The sequence below is a fragment of the Fukomys damarensis genome, unplaced genomic scaffold (genome assembly GCF_012274545.1).
Source record: "Fukomys damarensis isolate Sample0158 unplaced genomic scaffold, DMR_v1.0_HiC HiC_scaffold_37, whole genome shotgun sequence".
NCBI classification, from domain to species: domain Eukaryota; kingdom Metazoa; phylum Chordata; class Mammalia; order Rodentia; family Bathyergidae; genus Fukomys; species Fukomys damarensis.
The window spans coordinates 65,991,553-66,015,380 of record NW_022900949.1 but is presented as its reverse complement, the minus strand read 5'-3'; the positions used below and the strand labels follow the sequence as shown (position 1 = coordinate 66,015,380).

General features: G+C 35.4%; 1 protein-coding gene across 15 annotated transcripts in view; it reads left to right on the top strand.

Annotated features, from left to right (window-relative positions):
• Mbnl1 (muscleblind like splicing regulator 1) overlaps positions 1-23,828 on the top strand; it is a 168,817-nt gene that overhangs the window by 116,568 nt on the left and 28,421 nt on the right. For 13 of the 15 annotated variants that reach the window (XM_010625337.2, XM_010625338.3, XM_010625327.2 and 10 more), the window contains 2 exons: positions 10,411-10,581; positions 20,407-20,607. In XM_010625337.2, the coding sequence (XP_010623639.1) occupies positions 10,513-10,581; positions 20,407-20,607 (270 nt within the window). In that variant the 5' untranslated portion in view covers positions 10,411-10,512. Of the gene's footprint in view, positions 1-75; positions 233-9,758; positions 9,787-10,410; positions 10,582-20,406; positions 20,608-23,828 lie in introns of those variants that run through there. The other 2 variants (XM_010625336.3, XM_010625335.2) reach the window with 2 other exon arrangements.

Here is a 23,828-nt window from a genome sequence, read left to right as displayed (position 1 = left end):
GGGGATGTAGCTTAGTGAAAAAAAGCAAATAGAAAAATGGAAGTCAATAGAGATACTTAAAAGGCTGCAGAAGGAATGTTTGAGAACTTCTTTTTCAGACAGCATATCTTTTCTGAAATACAGTCAGAACTCCTTTACTTGACAAATACTTGGTCTGCTGTAGGTTGTGGGCAAAGAAGTTTGAGTCACAGTCGCTCCCAGCCTGGGAGCAGTAACCAGGGCAGAAAGACAGGTAAGCAGTGTGTATGATTAGGAGTGTGGCGGGATACAAAGTGCTGAGAAGGTGGAACAACTATTTCTAATAAAGGCAACCTGCTTTAGCCAGAGATAGAATGTAAAAATCGCAGATATGCTACTCACCTAATACACCCCAGTGGGTGTATTGCAGATCTGGGCTTTCAGCCTAAATGTTGTTGATGTGATAGCTGGAGAAAAACACCATGTGACAGCCGTCTGTGCTTTTCCCTCTCATGTTCATATTCTGGCTTATTAAAAACCAGTGTTACCATGGCTGACGTTCCTGTGAGGCTCAACATCTCCATACTTGTCATCTTAACTAATCACTGGAGAATATGCTCCATAGCTTCTGATTGCCATTTAGAGCATAGCACCTAGGATGACGAAGCCTTCTCAAGTGCCTCTGCTTAAGTAATGATTTCAGTACCCCTCTGCCTTAGATTATACCCACAGATGTTTTATGAAAGTTCTATATTTTATAGTTATTTTTATTATTGACATGAATTCTTTCCCTCAAGGATTGTAGACATATATGAAATACTTCTAGAAACTCTTGAGACTCTGCTGTTTTACTCCCAGTGATTGTTTTTAGGTAACGTTTGTTGAATGTTATTTCTTGAGATATTCACATGTTTGAGAAACTGCTGTGAGAAGCTAGTGGATGTCTCTGGGGGTGTGGGTAGAGCACAAAGGTGGAGACAGGCTCAGATAATCTGTTATAATACTGCTTTTTCTGCTTTAAGATTTTTTTTTCACCCTACTGCTTATGCTGCTACAGTCAGCATCCAATAGAGACATGTTCTGGGCTCATAAGCTAATTGTCTCTCTCCTCACTATACAGCCTCAAGTCTGAGACAGCTGAGGGCTGTTCATAATTTTAGCAAATTGTCATGGGAGTGTGGAGGAAGGCAGTGTTTTCCTCGCAGGGAGCGAGCCAGTGTCATTGAGCACACTTTGTTCAAGTACAAAGTTGGTCTGTCTGAAGGAGAGAGTCCTCATCAGTATTGAAGACCTTTATCACCTTACTTCTCCTTCTGTGTCCTTGTTCTTTATGTGAAGTGGTAGCATTTAATGACTGCGTTTGAGGCGGGATTTGTGAGGACATGTTTTCATTTAGGAAATCCCACATGTGTACAAAGGGGAACCAGGGAAATAGTGGATAAAAAGAAGGGTCTTTGATATTTTGCAAAGTCAATGTGTATGAAAGATTGCAGAACAATGTAATGTGATCATGTTTATGTTATTAGTGGCAGCCAGAAATTTGGGCATCTCTCATAGGTTAGGATATTATTTAGGCATTAGTTACATGCATAATATATGCTATGACCGATAGCAGTCTAAAGATTTACAGTGGAAATACTGAGATGAGTTGTTTAAAACATAGTATATGATATTTTTAAACTCACCATGATGACATTTATCATGTATTTGTAGGAATATGTTGGCACAGTTAAACAGATGATTTGTATAAATAAAGGTAATGGGGTCATTATTCTCTCTGCTTTCTTTTAGGTGATTTTATATCATAAGTAAATGGTATGTCCCTTAAAGTCTATCTTTTGAAATTACTTTATATGCATATACATATGTATATAACACTTTCATTAATTACTAATATATTCAAATCATGGAGGTCAGATCAGTGGCATAATAGATAATCCAGTGTCCCTCTTGCCTCTTTGAGTCCTATTGAAATCGATAGTGTGAAGCAATATTTTAATTCACTTGGTGTTAAGTTTTTCTTTTGTACTCTTCATTCTGCAATACGGATCCCTCAGAGTGAGAAAAAATCAAGGATGACAAACTGATATTTACAAGACCATCTGATTTTTTTCTATTTCATTTTGAAAATACCGTGTGAATTAATCTTCAAAATTAGTTGCTTACACTGCAAAACATCTTTTCTATTTTCTGGACTCAAAAGGGGTTGAGTTCTTCCTTTTGTTCTGACCTGTTCTAAGTAATCATTTGTCTTTTTAGTGTGAGCAACCAATTATAAGAAAAATAATCGTACATAAAAATGATCAAGTGAGTTTACATTGTGTATGAATTCAGATCTCTAGTGCAGTGACTAGGAGTGCCAACTCTGATATGATTGGACTCAGTTTTGTGTTTCAGGAAAGTTCACTTATACTGTTTGTATTTCAGTAAAACATAACAGACAATGCAAACTGACAGTGACATTGAAGGAATTGAGTGAATTTAATCCAGGAAGTGTATACAACAGTACCTCGAACATAGGAGGCACTGTGTAAAGTTTATTTTGGGCAGGGACAAGAGGAAAAAATGAGAACCAAGACCTGTCATGTAAAGGTACAAGAACTCAATGATGAATGTAACTGTACCGTATACCTAAAATGTACCAATAAACCTTATTACAATTTTTTATTTTTCTTATATAAAATATACATTTGTGTTTTTAATCAATATTTTGTAGGGGAAAGAGATTTAAAGATGGAGAGATTTTGCTTTGCAAATGGAAGAGAAGCTACCATAGGTCTGTAAGGAACTGCTTTAAGAGAGCTGCATAAAACATAATTAAGGGAAAATTGTGTTTTACTTCCTTTTTATCATTAGAAAAGCCCTAGAAATATAATAGAGACGGTCATGCTGTAATTTAACTAATAGTGGTATGGTGATGAATTGGGAATTATTTGTAAAGCATTTTTAATTTCTCAATTGAAAACATGCACTACAAATAGACCACTAAATTTTATTATGTAAATGTTAGGACTTTTAATTATTAGCCAAGATTGAAGAGTGTCTGATTTGGAAGTCATAAAACTTCAGAAGTGTTGCAATTACAGTATAGAAGTCTGACAGTTGCTATACTGAAAAAATAATGAAACATTTGAAAAAATAATAGAAACATAGTGATCTGGCACTTCTAATTTTATGCTATAAAAAAAATGCAGCCAACAAAACGTTGGACTATTTAGTGATGCTGGCACCTAACAAATGTCACTGGGCTTTTACAAGGTCATGGAGACTCTGCTTTGGTGCAGGGACACTGGCCAGCTATGTCTTTGGAGCTTGACAAGACTTTGGAGTAAGGACAGATAACAGGTGCCAGTTAAACCCTACCCAGTATTCGTCTCGGAGACATTGAGTCCATACATATAAGGAAAAAGTGAGACTCTCTTTTTCTTACAACCTTCCAGCACAGGCAACTCTAAATAGAATATTTTTGTAGGTCCACCCCGAGGACGTTAAGATTTCTTCTGATGGCTGAGCTGTGTACTGATAGAAGTGTTGCAGTCAGTTGTGTGTGTGATCTCTCACAGACAAAAGCTGCTGGCGAAAGAGAGTGGTATTTTTGTCGTAAGAGTATATGTGTGATTTATGACCATTTTCCTTTGCTCCACTTCCTCCGTGGCCGTTAACCCAGCGCTCATGCATTACATAATACTTACGTAGAGGTGTAATATTTCAGTTATGCCATTTTCAGGATGACTAATGGGAGTTGTGCAATTAAAGCTCCTAAGTTCTCTGGGAAAAAGTCACAGTATCCTAGAGTTTGAGTTAGAGTGCTTTGATATTGCGTCAGCAGTAGGGATATTTTGGGATATCATAAATGTCACTCTTGGTCTTAATAACCAAGAATCTTCATCATCAAATTTAGGAATGTTCTACAGAATAGTCCCTAGAAGAGCTATTGAATTCTACAGAGAACTCTTTAAATAACTGGAAAAGTCTAACCTTAAATCTCCGGTTTGAAATCAGATTAGATGTTGATAGGGAAAGGTATGACTGTGAAATGAGATCAGTTACATTCATTTACATTCTTCCAGACATGATAAAATTAAAATTACAATTTAAACTCAATAGGCTGTGTGTGTGTGTGTGTCTGTGTGTGTGTCTTTGTTGGCATCCTCCGTGATTGCTAAGTCAGGGTGTATGTGCCTGTAGGTATGTATGTGTATGAATAGGAACTTTTTATGGATAAGGAAGGGAAAAATCTCAATTAGCCTTATATTGTGTTTCACTTGAAAACGTATTTTATCTGTTGTGAACTCCTTGTAAGAAACTGAGACTATTTTAATGAAAATGAATTCATAAATTTCAACCTTTTTCTCTCATGGGTAGAAGAAAATTCTTCTATCAAAATTCAGCTATCAGGATTGAATTAAGTGCAAAGTGTTTACATTATGTTGACTGGATGAAGAATTAGTAATTTACAGCTAGAAAGTTATGCTTTAAATATGGATTTATACACACACACACACACACACACACACACACACATATATATTTTTTTCCATGTTCAGGTTAGAAGACTAGGGATTACTTGCCTGGCAAAATAAGAGAATTGTTTTCTTCACTTTCTCAATAGTTGCTAAGCCTTTATACCTGGTCATATTTATCACCTGAAGACCAATGAAGAAATTAAAATAGAGGTAGTTGGACTTGCTTTGAAGAGTAGTTTCTTGCCTTTTGTTATGATAACACTATTTAATTGAAACATGGGTGCTATTTTATGAAATATAGGAAGTAAGGTAATATTATTTACTTCTCAGGTTAAAATATCATGAATATTTGGGGACAAAATACATTAAAGATTACTTTTAAATTTAATTTTTAATGATTTTAATAAAAATTTTTAAATTTTTAAAATTTCAAATTCTTTATTTTAGTGTACCATATTTGAATATAGTAAATATGTACTATTTGCTTATTTACTGTAGATTGCTTATTTACAATGTACAATAGTATACTATATATAAAAACAACACATTATCATCAAAAGTGAAATTTCCAGACTTTCTAAGCAAAAATAAAAAAGCATATCTGTGTTTCAAGCACTCTATAGTTTTTCCAAGTGATACTTTGGTGTCCTTTTCGATTTTATTCTGTGTCACTCCAGAGGTTTTTAAATACATTTCCAAATACAACATGAAATGCACATTTTAAGACATATCCCACTCTTTATTCCATTTCTATAATATGCATCTATTATTCTCTATTGGAGGAAATTTCTAGGATAAAATATTTTACTATTTAAATGTGCTAAAATATTAAAAGCTATGTATAAATAATTTTAAATTAGCAGTTTTTAATTATATACATCCCTGTTATGAATTGAGTATTTGTGTCTAAACAGAATTAACTCCAAGGAGGGCTTGAGCAGCCCTAACTCCCCAGTGTATATTTGGAGATAGGAAGTAACTAAGATTAAATGAGGTCATAAGGGTGGAGCCCTGCTCTGATTAGGGTAGTATACTTCTCAGGAGGGACTCCGGAGAGCTTTGTTCTCTCTCTTATCTCAGGCACACCCTGAAGTGGGAAGGTGGCCATGAAAAGAATCCTAATTGAAACTAAAAAGGGCAGGATCTTGATCTTTGACTTTTAGATTCTAAAATTGTGAGAAAATGTATTTTTACTGTTAGGTCACCCAGTCTTTGGTGTTATATTATGATAGCCCTAGCTAATCATTAGCGTCCCCATTAAATTCCATTAGGTATAAAGTAATCACGGCTTTCAGTTTAAAAAGATTCTAACCTCTCACTCCGCTTCCTACCCTCAACTGAGTGGGCTTGAAGGTGCTATGGGCATCTAGGGTTTAAAAGCCAGGGATGCTGTAACATATCCTAAACATATCCTAGTACAGTTCTCATTGTAATATTTTATCGAGCCCAAAATGTCAGTATAGGGCTAAGGTTGAGAAACGCAGAGTATCTCTTTAGAATGCATGTGCTCTTTTAAGATGACACAGTCGCTTATGGAAATAACTAAGTTACAAGGAAATACATATTTAAGAGCCACAATAAACTCTATTAGATGCTTTAAGATACTTTCAAAGGCCAGGAAACTGAGATACCTAGAATGAATTGAACTTATAGCTAAAAGGAAACAAAATGAGTGTGTTTATATGTATCTGAATATTTGTGTACATGAAACAATACATCTTAAAGATAGCTCACCTTGCGCTGGGGATTAAGTATTATATATTCAAAAATAATATTATATGCTAATATGTTAATGTTATAAAATAATGAGTAACACTATTAGAATTAATAAATAAAACAACCCTATGAAACCATTTTTGAAAGTGTTAAATGACAAAAATTACTCGGATTTTTGGGCAGAATTTTTAGCATCATAGCAGAGAAAATATTGGTATGAATTTTCAATAGGAAACTACCAAATTCCCTATCCAGAATTTTTCGCCAATATCTGAGCAATGAATATTTCTAGAAAGGGCTTCAAAAACATTTGCATATCTTAGCTGTCCCAAAGGAAATACTGGTTTTGTTTTAACAATTGAAATAAAGGGTTCTATTTTTCAGTAGCCTTAATGAAAAACCAATTGGTTGAAAGTTGGAAAAGACATGAATATAACCTGGTTCCACTATAATTCTTTGATTGCCCCTTTATTTCCAGAGTCTACCCTAAATATAACTGAATAATTTTAATCTTACCCCATAGCTACCATCTGGCAACATAATAACATATCTCTTTAGATTCTGACTTCATAAATCACAATATTCCCTTTATTTTAGGTCGAAGAAATATAATTAAAAATGGAAAAATAGTTTTCCTGGTTTTCAATTAGAACTTTCACTTTTTTTGTTCTATCAAATTCAACCAATTTCTAAATAAGAAATTGTTTTATTTTTATTCATTAGCTAGTTCTTAAATTAAAAAACTTAACTAGTAAATAATTTTCTAAAACCACTAAATTGCTGTTTTCTAGATTCGTTCAGTTTTATCTTTCTCAGGCTTATTGTTAACTACCTAACTTCTGCCATATTCTACAAATTATATCTTACTATTTACTTTGTGTCATATGTGAGGTTGGCCCATATTCCTGTGCAAGCAAATATAAAATTAAAAGGACTGGGGACATAGCTCAGTGTGAAGGACCTAAACTCAATCCCTGACAACAGGGGGAAAAAGAAAGCAAAAAGATAGGACCACACAGAGAATTTCATAAATTTCCATATAGAATCTAAGTACAAACTCGATACTCGAACCAAGCTTTGTACAATGAGGGCATTGAAGGCACCTATTCGGTGAACTATCTAGATGATTTGGAGAAGTAGCCCTAGATGACAGTGTATATATGTGAAACAAATTTGTTTTTAGACTTTTAGAATAGATTGTCATTGTACAGATTTTCTAATGACAAATATGTTCACAGGTCTCTTTTCCTCCCTGGTCACACTTACAAACCTCCTTTTATTACTGCTTCCTTTTATTTTGTTTATTTTTGTGGCAGACTTACTGGCTTCTGAAGAAAAGCATCATTAGATCATTATAACTCAGAACCAAGATTTGGTATTAAATTTAGTTTTTATTCTATTTTTTTCATTGTCTCTAGAGTTGGGATAGAATACCTCTTCCAGTATTTAGCAAGAACTAAACATTAATTCATTTTGAAAGTGTTTACTGAGGTGTGGTACTGGGAATTTAGAGATGGCCTAAGCTGTGAAGTACCGATATAGTGTGTATTTCTCAAAGGAAAGTATGCTTGTGGTTTCCTCTAGGACTTTAGGCAATCCTCTAATATAAAATGTTTACTCTAACTTCTTCTTCACTTTTTAATTTGTGAAACCACAATTATTCAGCAACATAGTCAGCATTTGCAAACAAGTTTTGAATTTCCTAAGAAGCACACTTTATCGAATATAACCTGAACAGGTTATTCCTGTGTGTCAATGTAAATTCACGTGGCTTCTACAACTGTATTTTGTAGTATTTTCTGGTATGCCAGAATTTCCTAGAGTACTTGTTAAAATGCACATCCCTGGATTCCCAGACCCATGGGCACAGATTCTACGGGAGGGGCTTGGTAGTTCTGAGTAGATTTATTTTATTTATTTATTTTTTAGTACCGGGGATTGAACTTGGGTCCTTGTGCCTACAAGGCAGGCCACCAAACCTCTGAGCTAAATCCCCAGCCCCAGAGTAGATTTAGAAAATACAGAATGTAAACCAAAGGTTGCAACCCCTATTAAGTTTCAGATGTACTGATACAGAATGTATAGCAGACACATCTGACTGCATTATTCCAGTAGGGAATATTTGTCTGTAGGAGGAGCTCAGTGGTGTATATTCAAGGAAGGAACTAGCAGGCAGTATGTGGGAATCACACTGTGCGTCTTGCTAAGGCCTGCCTTGAGGCCAAGGGCTACCTCTGTATTATGCAGTTCTCTAGAAATTGACCTGAGTGAATTGATTGTAATCGAATCATCTGGGTGGATATAACCCTGTTTATCTGCAGTTTATTATAGCCAGTTTAGTAAGTGTGATGTGTAGATATTAAGAACCAGAATTTCTCTTGCAGTTAAACTTTTCTTCATACTAAAATAGTAGGCTTTCTGTAGGAGGACTCAACGTCATGTCCCTGAAATCAGACCATGTGTCATTCATGATCTTGTTTATTTTAGTCACTCATACTGTGGTTTATCTTGTGATTCTATGTTGTTTTTGTGGTGTTTTGCACTGAGATGCATGGGGTTGTTTTGACCATGAACTCAACATATATCAAGCAATGTGATTTTATATGGAATAAGTTATATATATGTAAATGTCTATTTGTGAATATATCATAAGCCATAACTGATAGACATAAAAACTACCTTGTACCGATGTTTTTTCCTATGTAATTTAAATTATGGTGTAAGTATTACAGGTTTTACAGAAATTCTGCAGCATGAAAAAGTAGCCATGAGGTTGAAAGAATTTAATGTCCGTAGTTCATGCAGCTGTCGAATCAAGAAAACAAGGCCTCTGTGAGATGTCTTAAGACCTATTAAATCTTTGCTCTTGACCACTTTTCCCTTGCTGCCTCCTGATTTCAGCTATTACATAGAACTTGCTAAAATGACAAGCTGTATCCCATGTCAGCTCAACATAGAGACTGATGCTTAAAGAACTTAATCTAGATGAACCAAAACAGCATTCAAATTAGAATTGTAACATAATTAATGAAGTCAGATTAATTTGATTTTTCCATAGAAAACTCAAGAAGGTGGTTGATAGCTTAAATTAACCTTTTATTCTTACAGTTCTAATTAGATTTATTTGTGAAAGAAATTATTGAGAGATCTTTTACTCTCAATAAGATTTGACAAAATATTGAGATGGTAAAAGTAGAGACATAAAATTGTGTGTTACAGACTTTCATAAATATATTTGATGAAAAGAATCATTCCTGAAGAAAGGAATGTTCACGTTTATAATTCTATTATAATTTATTTTTGCTTCTATGTTTTACACTGCCATTTATTTGGAGTTAACTATGTCCATTTCTTATTTTTATACATTTGGATGATAAAGACTGGGTTTATCTTTGAAAGGTTACAGGCTGCATTTTTCACCACTGTTTCATTAGAGCACTTGGATCTCCATATACAGTGGGAATACATGAATGTTTGCTAATGAGTAGACTTACAGAGCTTAATAGGAATTTTATTTATTATGCAGTACTTGTAAAACATTTAACCTAAGATGCAGTGTGCTTTGGGTTCTCTAAGCTCATTTCTTAAAAATTCACTACAAATAAAAATAGTTAATAAACTTCATGATTCTTTTGGATTCATTGAAGTTAACCAAGAAGATATATCAAGAGTCAAACTGAATTGTATGTGTGTTTCTGTGTTAGTTACTCGGGATTGAACCGAGGGTCTTCACACTGAATTGCATCCAGTTTTTTTTGGGGGGGTACTGGGGTTTGACCTTGGGATCTTCCATTTGTGAGGCCCACAGTGGCACCACTGAGCTAAATCCCTGACCCCCTCCCCCCTGCCACCCAGGATCTCTAACCATTTATTTAGTTTCCCAGGCTGGTCTTAAACTTCTGATCTCAGCCTCTCAGAGTGCTAGAATTATAGGCATGGGCTCCATGCTTAGTGTGGACCCTAATAGTCTTTAATGGTTTTACCCTAGAAATTTGTAGATTTTTAAACTTTAATCTAGAAAAACTGATACTAAAACTATTAAAATAAAGGAACCTCTGTAAGCTTCTAAACTCCTTTAGATATCTTACTCTAAGTTTTTATAATACATTTGGGTAAATTGATAACTTTTTGTAAATGTATCATGAAATGACAAGAACAGCGTCTGAAAATGCATAATAGACTCAAATGGCTGATCTGCATTACTGTTGTTTGCCATTGTGCTGATTTTATTCTTTTTTAAGATAGCATTTGCTGTTTTTTGTCTTTTTAGGGTCGTTGCTCTAGGGAGAACTGCAAATATCTTCATCCACCCCCACACTTAAAAACACAGTTGGAGATAAATGGGCGCAATAACTTGATTCAGCAGAAGAACATGGCCATGTTGGCCCAGCAAATGCAACTAGCCAATGCCATGATGCCTGGTGCCCCATTACAACCCGTGGTAAGCATGCTTCCAATCCCCCGGTATTAGTTTGCGATTCAGGGCTTAATACGAATGATTCCACTAGATTGAGGGGACATAAGTGACATTATCCATTACATAGTGTTTTCTACAGTTAAGGGTCAGTCTGGAACAACTTTTACACTGTGAACTCACTCATTTTCTAGTTAATCCGTGTGACAGTTTACATTATAGCATTCCTGTCTCCACCACCAAATTATCTTCAGAGTAAATCCTATGACTTGTAGGTGCCAGTGTGGTATATGTTAAAATGGCCAACAAACTCATGAATGTAGTCCATCTAACTTTAAAGGTAATATTTTAAAACTGATATATAATGTAACCTCTCACCTTGAAGAGAATCTCTGTAGTTCTCTTTTTTTAAAAAAGACAAAACCTTTTTTATTATGTTACAGTTTAAATTGAAAGTATTACATTGTCACAAATGCCAAGTAACTTCTGAATTATAATGAATTGGGAAGTCTCATCAAAGGAGAACTAATCAGAGAGACAGAAACTACAAGGGCTTTAAAAAAAGAACAAATTTGACAATTCATAGGTAGTTGTAGATATTTAATGTTTGCCAGGAATTGTTTGGGTTAACTCTTGCTTGAGAATATACATGCCAATTTAACGATTTGCTTTTGTGTGTGTATATGATAAATTAATAATTGTCATTACACAGATACTATTAGCTTGAAGAGGTATTATTGTGACATAGTGCTCTGTATTTAAGTTTAAATATGTGATGAAAATTATTTTGTTTTTTTGTTCCGTTTTGGTTTTTTGAGACAGGGTTTCACTGTGTAGTTAAGACTGCCCTGGAACTCACTGTATAGCCCAGGCTGATCCTGAACTCACAGTGATCCTCCTGCCTCAGCCTCCGGAGTGCTGGGATTACAGGCGTGCGCCACCACGCCTGGCTTGTGATAAAAATTTTAATGATCAGAATGTATTTGTCAATAATTTATGTCATTAACATATGTGACATTATGGAGTCACAGGAATTTAAAACAGTGATCCCTGCCTCAGCCTCCGGAGTGCTGGGATTACAGGCGTGCGCCACCACGCCTGGCTTGTGATAAAAATTTTAATGATCAGAATGTATTTGTCAATAATTTATGTCATTAACATATGTGACATTATGGAGTCACAGGAATTTAAAGACCCACATTTTTCTGGTATGGTAACTATAGTGTCCATCCTAGTTACTTTGTCATTGTTGGGATAAAACAGCCAACACCTACAAGTTAAAGGAAGAAAAGTTTATTTCAGCTCACAATTTATAGAGGTTTCAGTCCATAGTCAGCTGGCTCCAAGATAGGGCAGAATGGCAGAAGGTAATTGCAGAGAAGTAACAGTCCCTGGCAGAGTAGGCAAGAGGCAGCAAGCAGCAAGTCTGTCTTCTTTCCCTTTGTATTACATCCAGGTGCAGGACTGTTGGCACCCTGGGTGGGGCTTCCCATTATCACACCCAAACTATGCCAAGACAGTCAGTACAACACACTTTTAATCCCAGTATCACACAGCCCACATCCAGCCAGCTCCTAAAAGCCTGATCCGTGAGTGCGTGAGACTTTGGGGCACATCTAGATACAAGCCATAACAGTGTATGTGCTAATTTTTACCTAATACTTTTTGTTTTTCCCAGTAACTAGAGAGCGAACTCAGGACCTTCTACTGGCAGGGCAGGTGCGGCACCACTGAGCTAAATCCCTGGCCCTTCCTGATAACATTTTAACACTTGAACTGCATTTAATTATAATTCTGTCTTAGAATTTAATGTAGCACTCATATTAAATCAAAGTGATAGTGATCGTCAATACTTTAAGGTTGAAGTGAGAGAATATTAATTCTGTGTCTATTTCAACCTGATGTATTTTTTTTAATTATTGAGGCTTCAGTCAAAAATGTGACTATCTTAATTTTTTAGGACATATATAATTTTACGTCTGTATTTGATTTTTAAATTTTAATTATAATCATTCTAACAATAAAATATAGGACGGAAGTCTCTTTGACACTTGAGCCTCACATACAGTTTCAAAGATCTGGGGTGGCTACCGCTTTAATTGACATAAGATATCTCCTTGATGTAGGGTACTTTGTTCCAATTAAACATTTAAAACGTACTGACTGCCATCCTGTGCTCTCATGTGACTCAGAGACTGCCAGATATGGTTCCCAGGTTGGAGAGGACAGCATCATTCACAGCCTTGAGTTCCTCACTGTGACCCCCTTGGCCAGCACTCTGACTTCATCCAGGGACTCTCCAGGCTGTTTTAGGGTCATCATGTGCATAACCCTGGGACTACTAGAATGGATATTTATACTCTTCATCTTTAAAAACTAGTAACAAATATTCTGATTGTAAAATCACTAAATTACAGGTTTCTGAAACCATCAGAGCATTCACCACATTATCTGATGCCTTTGTTAGAAAATTATCTGCATAAAGCAATTCTTTTTTATTCATTATGAGCATATTCAGCTTTTATGTTAATTTTATATCACATGACTATATTTGAATGTGGAATTACCTTTCTGCTAAAGGTATCCTTCTATCATAAACTAAAAATACAATCTATTCAGTGATTTTTATAATTATAGAAATAATTTTAATTATTCAAATTTAAAGCATGTAGAATTTTAATAACAATAGAGAAGACTTCCAGAAAATTTGCCTTCAAAATCTTACTTGCGGCTTTTTGATTCTTTTCATACCCAGCCGTATTTTGATGAGTATAATAACATGGAGATTCAGAAATAAATGGGGTAGTTATCGCCAGCTGCTTACTGGGACGTTAATGTGAACTTACAGATAGAAACTATACCAGAGCTCAGAGCAGCCAGGTTATTGATTTTTGAACAGACCTATCACTCAGTGAGAGTGACCTCTAGTACAGATGTGAGCGTTTGAAGTCCTTTGGGCTGTGCCCTTTGTGTCACCTACAGTACCTCTGAGATCAGCAGAAGTGATTAACTTGGATCCAACCCAGGTAGTGGCAACATCAAAGGAAGTAACACAGTGGGCCGATCCATAGGATCAGGAGTATCTGAAGTATACAAGTCGTGACAAGACCTGGGGTCAAGCAGGTGAAAGCATCTTTATTTTCTAGGACCAACCAATTTGTACCCCGAATTTAGCTGAAGGAACAGAAAGGGCACTGGAATAGGGTGGCAAATCTCAGCAAATTTACAAGCAGCTAGTATTGCGCCTGACGCAATCAGAAGTCAATAACTACATGACGGATGAAAGAACAGATGAAAGGTAGTTTCCCAAACACCAAATAAAGAGGCAGAGGTTCCTTGCCCTAGAGACCTAAAAGAATCATGACTTGAACCAGAGCAGAAACCCCCACTTACAGAGACTGTGTGGAAAGGAGCAAGTGGTGGATACAAACATATAAGTGGTGCCTTAGTTCATGAATACTTTTGTTTGCAATCAGTTCGGTTCACAAACAGAAGAGTTTGGCAGAATTTTGTTTTTGTTTATGAACTCTGCATTGGGTAATGAATGCAAAAATGGCCATCTTTTTTGCAGGAACACAAACGTGGCCATTTTCCCCAGAATGGTGGAATGAATTAAGTTCGTGAACTAAGATACCACCACATTTGTAAAGGCAGTCGGTGGCTTGACGAGGGTTCTGTTGACGCCAAGAAATGGTTATTATGCCACCTGTTTGGACTTTCATTCTCTCATAAATTGTCTCATAAACTGGGTCTGTAAATCTAAGATTTTCATGACACTGGACAAAGGTAGTTAATGCAGAACTTGTAGTTATGCCCCAAGTGAAAAAACAAAGGATTAATTTTTAAAACAAATACCATACTCTGGGGCATTTATTATATTCAGAACATTTTAGATATTAAATTCTCACAACTGTTCTGTGAAGTAGGTAATATTATCTCAGATTTAGAGACAAAGACTCATGAGATTGAAATGCACAGGATAGAGAAGTTAGAGTCACCGGATTCAGCTAAAATACCATGTGGAATTGTGAGTTCTTTAGCTGTTCCTGTGACCTTGACTTAGTTGTTCTGTCGTGTTCCAGGCATTTGTTGGCAGTAGGCTGTAGAATGCTTTGAAGTCATCGTTTGTCTCACTTCCAGGAACACCTAGAATTCTTCAGTGTTTTTGGGTTTTTTTTGTTTATTGCTTTACTTTCCAGTTTATCCACCTCATGAGTAATACCAGTCGTGTTTCTGGTAAAATGTTTACGTATCAGTCACCCTGAGGTGTTCATCAGTTGTGCTCTTTTTACTGCCTGTTTCAATCAAGGAACCTGTCGGTCCAGAAGTTGCTTAAGAACAGGTACAGAATTGTAGGGACTGGGCCAAATGAGCCTTCTTTTTTTTTTTTTTTTTAACCATTAAGTTTATTTGTACATTTAAAGCAAACAATAGTTACATTTATCACTGGGATCTTGTACCTTCATATGAAATATCTTGCTGCTTGTTTTTTCCCTGTATCCCTGCCCTCCCTTCACCCACTTCATTTTATTCAAGTGTTTATAATTTCAATAAAGATTGAAGGACAAAGTAAAACTAAGAACAAAGCAAGCATTCCCTTGATTTTTTTCATTAACAAGCTCAGTTAAAAGCTTATAACAGCATTTATTTTAACCTGTTACATGCTAAGTTCTTAGAAGAAAAAAAATGTGTGTTGTGAATTTGTTGATAATTTCCATCATTAACTTTTTGTGCTGTTTATGTTCAATGTAATTGTTTACTAACACTAGTCATAGCCCAAGGCACAGGACTATGCTTACCCAGACACAATTTTATATGTGCATACGTATGCTCTAAATTTTTTAAAGCTTTATTTTTACTGTTTCCAAATTTGGCCTTCATACAAACACACACAAATACCTAGAACCTAGAAATATCTGGCTTTTTAAGTTTGTGTTCAGCAGATCTCAAGTGATGCTGATTACATATTGTGTGTTTTATACTATCCTTCCATTTTATTAAAAATTGCAAACATTGTTTGCAAAACATACCATTTCATGTAGTGTTTTAGAATAAATAACCCTTAGCATTTTCAGCATCGTAGCATAATAACTGCATTGCTGAAACTTAGAGTAATGTAAAAATTGTAAAACAAGAAAATATATAGTCATGGTAGAGAAAATATTAAATTCTGAGATGAAAAGGAAATTAAATCCTCTTCTTGACATTTAAATCTACTCTAGAAAATGCTTAATGCATTTGCTAGTTTCTGTGTCAAAGAAAAGCATTTAGCAAATTCTTTAATATATGTAATAAGCAGTAATTATAGAGGCTGTGTATAGAAGCCAATTAAATATACATTATCCTGCAAATAGACATCCATCCATCCATGCATCTCATCACTATCTGTCTCTTTCCCTCTTCCCCTTTCCTTCCCCTCTGCCTTGTCCCTCCTCTCCCCCTCTGTCTGTCTCTCTCTTTGTCTGACTCTGTCTCTTTGTCTGTCTGTCTCTATCTCTGTCTCTATCTCTGACGTCTCTCCCATGAACAAAGCACAAGGCAAAAGACTCTGGAGTCTGTAGTCTAATTAGAGCAGAAGAGAAAGTCATTAAACACGGCAGTTTATGGATAAATGCTGAATTCCAGTGATAAAGACTTCTGTAGGAACAGAAGGGTAGGAAAATCCCCTTCATAACTGGTGATATGACCTGACTGGGGAAACTTTAATAGGAAGAGTCCTGGTTCTTAAGCACAAGTAGAAATTAAACAAGTGGGCTGGGCATGGGTGGTGTTCACTGTAAAAGGAAAACCGTGTTCAGAAGAAGGAAACCCTCGGGGGACATGCCTCCTTAGAGAACTTACATAGAACCAGAAAAGTGAACCTATTTCTTCAGAAGACCAGGGAATTGGAATTACCCAGAGGCTTTTAAAAACATTCTGCTACTTTGCTACCTTTCTTAAGGGATTCTGATGATTAGCAGTCGCAAGAACATTCACAGTTTAATAAAAGTCTCACAGATGAATTTAATGGGCATCTCGACTATTAAGTGAGAACCATTAATTTCAGAGCTGTTTGGAATCAGATCCAAATCCTAGGCTCTCCATTTACTCATTTGCATTGATGGGCACATAATTTCTGTGAGCTTTTTATCTGCAAAATGGGTATAATAATACATAGCCGACAAGACAGTAATCCACTTACACATTCATTCACTCAAACGTGGATTGAAATTAGCTTGGTGTGGTGGTACACACCTGTAACCCCACTCAGGAGGCTGAGGCAGGAGGATTGTTGTGAGTTTGAGTGTAGCCTGAACTACATGGACTTTGTTACCCAAAAAACAGAAAAAATGAACAGAATGTCTAGCATGTGCCAAGCATTTGTCTATGTTCTGGGAGTTTAGAAGGAAACTAAATGATCCCTGTTCTATCTTCATCCACCCAACCCTCAAAAAAGGGGAAAAAATGCTCATATGCTCATATTATAAGAATTAAATACAATAACACAGGTAAAGCACTTAGTACAATGTTGGCACATAACAAATAGGGAATTACTAGAAATAATCATGCCTGTATTAACTAGAGTCATAATGTGAAATTGAATAATATTTTCATTTATATGAAGTCTTATCGTAATAGAAAAAGAACATCTCATTTAAAACGAATGATTAACCAATAAACACTATAAGAATTAGTGAATTTGCAATTTGTTTTTCTTTGTTGAAGGTTCACTGGCAAAAGGCAGTCATAACCAGCCTTCCTTAAAAAGAATTGAGGGAATACTGTAATTTTTTCTTTCTTTCCCTCTCCTTTCCTTTTCTCCCCTTCTCTCCCCTCTTCTCACCCGCTTTTGGAATGAAGTTTTAAAGTGCAGAGTTATTGTTAACCAATTTTCTGCATATTTTACTTAACCAGAGAGGGAGGAATTCGAGATGAAAGTGTCTGAATAGTTCATGTTTTCGATTTTTAAGAGCTGCTGCAGACTTTACTTAGGGACAGTACCCTAAATGTTTCAGATTTGAATTTGGTCTGCTGAATTAAGTCAGAAAATCAATTTATGTGATGACTCTGTGGAAACAATTCACAGAGAAGATTGTTGCACGTTAATAGGATGAATATCTGTGTATAATAAATGTATTTTTATCCGCATCGTGTAACAGCTGTATGACATGAATTTGCAAATTTCCAGTGTATTTTTATGAGGCTTAACAGAGTTAAATTTTATTGGTCCATTGGTCTTACTTTGCTAAATTAACAATTCTTTTCTTCCTGCGAAATAAGTTTTTATAAATTTGGCATTTGCTTTTAAGTATTTATAATAGACTGTATACAGTGATAGAGACATGTGAATAACTTTATAATGTAAACATTTAAAATGTGCTATGTATAAATACACATTAACTCATAGCAGTGGAATGCAAAGAGGAATATTAACCATTTTCCATCCTTTAAAACCTAATCTTTTAGTTCTCTCTGCTAAAATTTCTCAAAATTCTAAAGTTTCCAATGTAAAGATTAACAGTGCTGATCTGGCTGGATTAAAAAAATATTGTGTCTGACTGTATATAACAGTACGATTTATCCTGAATGTTCTTGAATAGAAACCCATATTTACTGTGCAAGTCCACCTTTGTATTGCTGGCCCTGTGCAGCCAGTGATCAGTGGGAGAGCATTAAGTCAGCTGCTGCTGCAGGAGCTGTCGGTGGGCAGACAGCCTTAGGCCCCAGTTTCCAACAAGGTATGGGTTATTAACGTTTGGAACACACATCACTTCCTGTGTCCGAGGGCAGTTGCCTCAGAAGGAGCTGGGGCTCAGGATTGGAGGATACTTGGGCCACTTCATCAAACAAGAGCCATTTCGCTGGCAGAGCAGCTAATCATGGCATTCAGACCCATGTGTTTCAAGGTCTAATTATATTACCTTGAAAATGTCACTGCATTCTGTGGTGTATTGTTTCTTCTCTCCAGGGAATCAAGTAATGTATTAAATATTCTCTTGTTCACCTTCTTCTTAGTAAAAATGCGTATGCAGTCCTCACAGATTTTGTCTCAAAACAATTTGTGAGGCCAAGAGAACAGTGAATCTGCCAGGATAGGCATGCCCAACCTTGGGAAATTGGGGCTGGGTCATTCTTTGCTGTAAAGGACCGTCCTGCATGTTCAGGACACCTAGCAGCTTCCCTGTCCTCCACCCCTCAGATTCAGAGGCGCTGCCCAGCTGTGGCAACCAAAAGTGTCTCCAGACGTTGCCAAATATATTCTTAGTTAAGAACCACTTAGCCTAGGAAAAATGGAATACTTGAGCTCTATTTTATCCTTCTAAATATGAGTCAGAGCCAGACTAGAAAAAGAATGTATTTTTGTTTTTTAACATATTTCTTTTGTGCTATAAGAATTACTTTTGTAATATATAACTCAGATTGCATAAATTGTTTCTCCAAAGCTCTGTTGAATGCTCCATATATTCTGGCATTCTCTAACTTCTTATTCCTATCAGAGAGGAGAATCAGCTATATTCTAATAAAATCTAATCTAATCTAACTTTTGTTCTAAAATACTCAGTGAAGATTTTATTCCTTACCACTGGGTAAAGAAAATATATTTTTAAAAATTACCTTCAAGAATAGGATTTATTTTGCAAATGAGTTTTGCTGTTTCAGAGACAATCATTATTATTTTTAAAATCATTAAATTTCAAGAATTTTACTTTGGTTGGATGTGATGTTGTACACCTGTAATCCCAGCAACTCGGGAGGCTAAAGGAGGAGAATTGCAAGTTTAAGCCAAGCCTGACCCACTTTGCAAGACCTTTTCTTAAAAAAATAAAACAGGGCTGTGGACGTAGCTTAGTGCGCCTTGAATTTAATGTAAAAAAAATTGGAACTATCAAAAATGTTACCATCATTAAGGTGGGGAATTACGTTTTTATACTAGAAAAGCTATCTATTAAAATCTATTAAAATAGATTTCAGATAAAATTCCACTCAAGAAAATATATTTCTTGATGTGCAGTTTTTCACATAAACAAATAGAAACAATCTTGACATATCCATGGAAGCTTTTCTGACAAATTCTATCTTGTGACAATTTATTAAATGTTGCCATATGTATTTGCTTGAACAAGTCTATAATTTTTCTTTAGAACTGTTCTGTTTTATACTTCATACTGCAGACTTCTCTTCTTAGTGAGGTAGCTTTATTGTTGAATGTCTCACAAGGATCTTACAGGCTAGGAGAACACTTAAAATTTCTTCAGAAAATCCTGCATCAAATCAGTACGCCAAACACTCTCTTATGTGCTCAAAAGGAACGGTATCCTCATTATCTTTCACATACCCATGAGACTGATTTACAGTATATACTGACTGTGAACTGTTAACCCTCGATGTTTTCCTATATTTGTTTCAAATAATAGGACACTTGCAACCTATTAACAGTTGTAAATAGACCTTTCAAACATATCTGCCATAGCAATTATGAAATATTTCTTACACAAGTTTCTAGGATTAAGCTATGAAAATATGGAGGTTAGGTGACCACAAGAAGTTTCTTTATGTCATAGTTGATCTGTTATTTAAAAGAAAATGCCATGTTTATAGATTGAACTTTAAAATCCTTGTAGAGAATTTTATAAATATTTCTCTTATATTTAAAAAAAAAACCATTGATTTGATGCTGATGTAATAAAGCATCCTGATCCTAAATGGATCAGAGAATGGATTAAAAAAAAAACAGATTAAAGGAGAGAGGAAGAAAGAATGCATTGCAGATAGATAATTGGATGAATAGATGGGTGATACATGTGTAAAAGAAACTATCAACTTTTTACTGACATCTGTGTATTAAATGTTGCTTTCTATTTTATTTTTCAGCCAATGTTTTCAGTTGCACCAAGCTTAGCCACCAATGCATCAGCAGCCTTTAATCCCTACTTGGGACCTGTTTCTCCAAGCCTGGTTCCAGCAGAGATCTTGCCAACTGCACCAATGTTGGTTACTGGGAATCCAGGGGTCCCTGTACCTGCAGCTGCTGCAGCTGCTGCACAGAAATTAATGCGGACAGACAGACTTGAGGTAGGAACCATTAGTTGGTTTCCTTATATATTCCATTTAAATTATCAGAGTGTGGGGCCGGGGATTTAGTTCAGCGGTTCCGCCGCCTGCCTTGTAAGCACAAGGACCCGAGAGTTCGATCCCTGGTACCAAAAAAACAAAAACAAAAACAAAATTATCAGAGTGTTCCCACGGCCAGAAAGATTTTAAAAATTCAAAAGATATAGTTTAATGTTTGTAGCATTTTGCTAGAATATAAGTGTTTTTATTTGATGCATGTAATATTTATAAAAGCCTCAACACCGTTGTGGAATAGTGAATAAAAGCTTGCAGTCTAGGTCAGGCTGCCTATAACTGTCATGCCTCAGTTTCCTTATCTTTAAAATGTTGGTAATAATGGCACTTACTTAGAGAGTTTAAAAAAATACCTGATGCACAAATGCTTCTTAAATGTTTACTTTGTGTCGTTGTTATTGTTGCTGCTATCAAGCATAAAAATTATTTCCGGGTGTAGTGCCACATGCCTTTTATCCCAGCACTCTGGGAATCAGAGGCAGGAGGATCACAACTTTAAACCCAACCTGGGCAACTCAGTGACATACTGAGTCTCAGACCTAATACAAAGAAAGGGGAGTGGGGCTGGGAATACAGGTCAGTGTGATGGCCTATGGTTCAATCCCCAGGACTGGAGATAAAGTAACATGAAATGAAAATGTCAGGCCCTAATTACTTCTTCTCATAATGATAAATAAAATTTTCCAAACTTAGGGATGTAAATTTCCTCATAAAGCTACACAGTGTGTTTGTTGAAATAGCAAGGCAGCTTTGTGAAATGGGATCTTAGAAAAGTATTTTTAATAGGAAAGTACTTGATGCTCTAAGTGCTTCAAGGGTGATCAGATGTATGAGTGTGTTTGGCTGATTCTACCTGAAAAAGAAATTTAACATTTTAAGTCGTATTTTGAGGTGGTTGTGCAGAGTTTTAACCGTTGTGAATTAATGAGCTTGGAAACTATAGATGGAGGGGAAAATGACAACATAATTGAAGGTGTAGAAGTGGCAACAAATTGCCTTTTTCTTTTTCTTGGGTTAGGCAGTACCTGGAGCTGAGAAGTCCTGCATGGATTAGTTACTGAGAAAGCAGCAAAGTAAGGCTGTTGTAGGAACATAACTGACTATTAATTTGTCACTTTCGTAGGAGCTTGGTTAATAAGTGCCAATATTTTATTTATTAACTTTGCTGTGTGCTTTAAAAATGATTTTAGCTTTCAGCATATTTACAACTACATAAAAGACACATATATCACACATTTAATCCTCAGGACAAATGTAGAATATTGTAAATTATTGGATGCTCAGCATTTGAAGTAGTTTTATACCCTCTGACCTTTTATGAAAGCAAACTCAGGGAGTTCTTAATGCTGTTAATTGAACCAGACAATTATTGGTAAGTGACAATACTGAAAAAATTGGGACAGTAGAAATTATAAAAGATGAGCTATGTGGCTAGAATTCTTCTAGGCTAATCCTTCAGCAGTTTTAGGTACGGATTCGTCAGCTGTATTTCGTGGTGTTTATTTGAATTGAAGACTTACGTCTTTGATTTTCTTTTCTTTCTGTTTATAAATACCTTGTATATTTTGCCCGTTTTCTTTTACTGTGACCAGAACAGATGTCTTTGGCTGCATTGTTTGTCTTCATCCCTTTAACCTGAATTCCACTTATCTCAGTCTTGAGAGCAGTTCAGCACATTATCTTATTCTTGTTGACAGAATCTGAGCCAGTGTCACAATTACAAACTACCAGGACTTCACAGTGTGACAGTTGCTGCTCTGTGCTCCTGATTTTAGGCAATCTTAATTTGAGCTTATTTCCTCATCTTGGAGTTTAAAAGGCACATGGCATTGAATGCACACAATTAGTTATCAGTCACAGGTTTGATTATTTGGAGTTTAAATCTATACTCTATTTTAATATATTTTTAATTTTGAATTTCTTCTGAGAAGACTATTATCCAAGTTAGAATATTGGTGAGTTTTTTACTACAACTTGTTATACAATAAATAAATTTAAAATATTTCTGATTCTTTATAATGCTTAGAAGAACTGACATATTTATAACATTCATTGTTTTAGTACAAAAAACCTTAAATTGAAAAGCAGAAAGCCAAATACCAGTGGTTGTAATATTAGATAAGTTTGGGTTGTGGTTCCCAAAACCTGTGGGCATCTCCAACTAGAACATTCCAGGGATCTTTACATTATTTTCTTGCTATAACACCAGTCACAAGGTATTGAAACATTTATTTTAAAATTGAAATATGCATATATTTACATATACACAAATGTATAATTATCACATTCTCATGGCATCAATTTTATACCTGTTTTTCTATTTATCTTTTACTCTGCTGACATTTTTATTTATTTTTCTGTTGACATTTTTAGAAAGATTTTATAGCCATGTACTTTGTATACTCTACAATTCAGACTTGGTAGATTTTTCAAAGAAAAGGAACAAATGTCAATTGTGGCTTATAGTATCATTTTTGTGACCTTGGAATAACTTTCTGTAGTTTCCACCCAGCAGTTTACTTTGCATGATCATATTAAGAAACAATTAAATCTATAGATACTATTAAAAGTCTTAAGTCCTACCCATGTCTCTTTAAAATGATTGCTAATTAAATAAATCACTGACTTATTTCAAGAATGACATAAATTTTTATCATGCTAAAAGGAACCATAAATGTGCTTATTTTCTCACTCAACAATATCTGATATTGAACACCTTTTAACCAAAATACATTCTGAGAAATATCTTTCAAACCTTTAAATTGCTGTCAGTCAGAAGAAAAGGTTCCCATTAGAATAGCTCTGAACTCATAATTGTTCTCTAATAACTTGCTAAATTAACGACTAAATGAGTGAGTCACGTCAAACAGGCAGCAAGTTATTTAATTAATTGATCCCAGAGAGATAACCTGTCCGTATTTATAGTGTAGGATAGTCCCACAAAGGTGAGAACCATGAAAAAGTTTTTTTTTTTTTTTTTTTAATTGAGTTTATTGGTACATTTAGGGATACAGTACAGTTACATTCATTGTTGGGATCATGTACCTTTACATGGCAAGTCTTGATTCTCATTTTTTTCCCCTTACCTCTGCCCTCCCTTCACCCCCTCCTCTCCTCCCCATCTACAAACACTTTATTTTCATCTTTTCATTCTCTCACATTTTTTT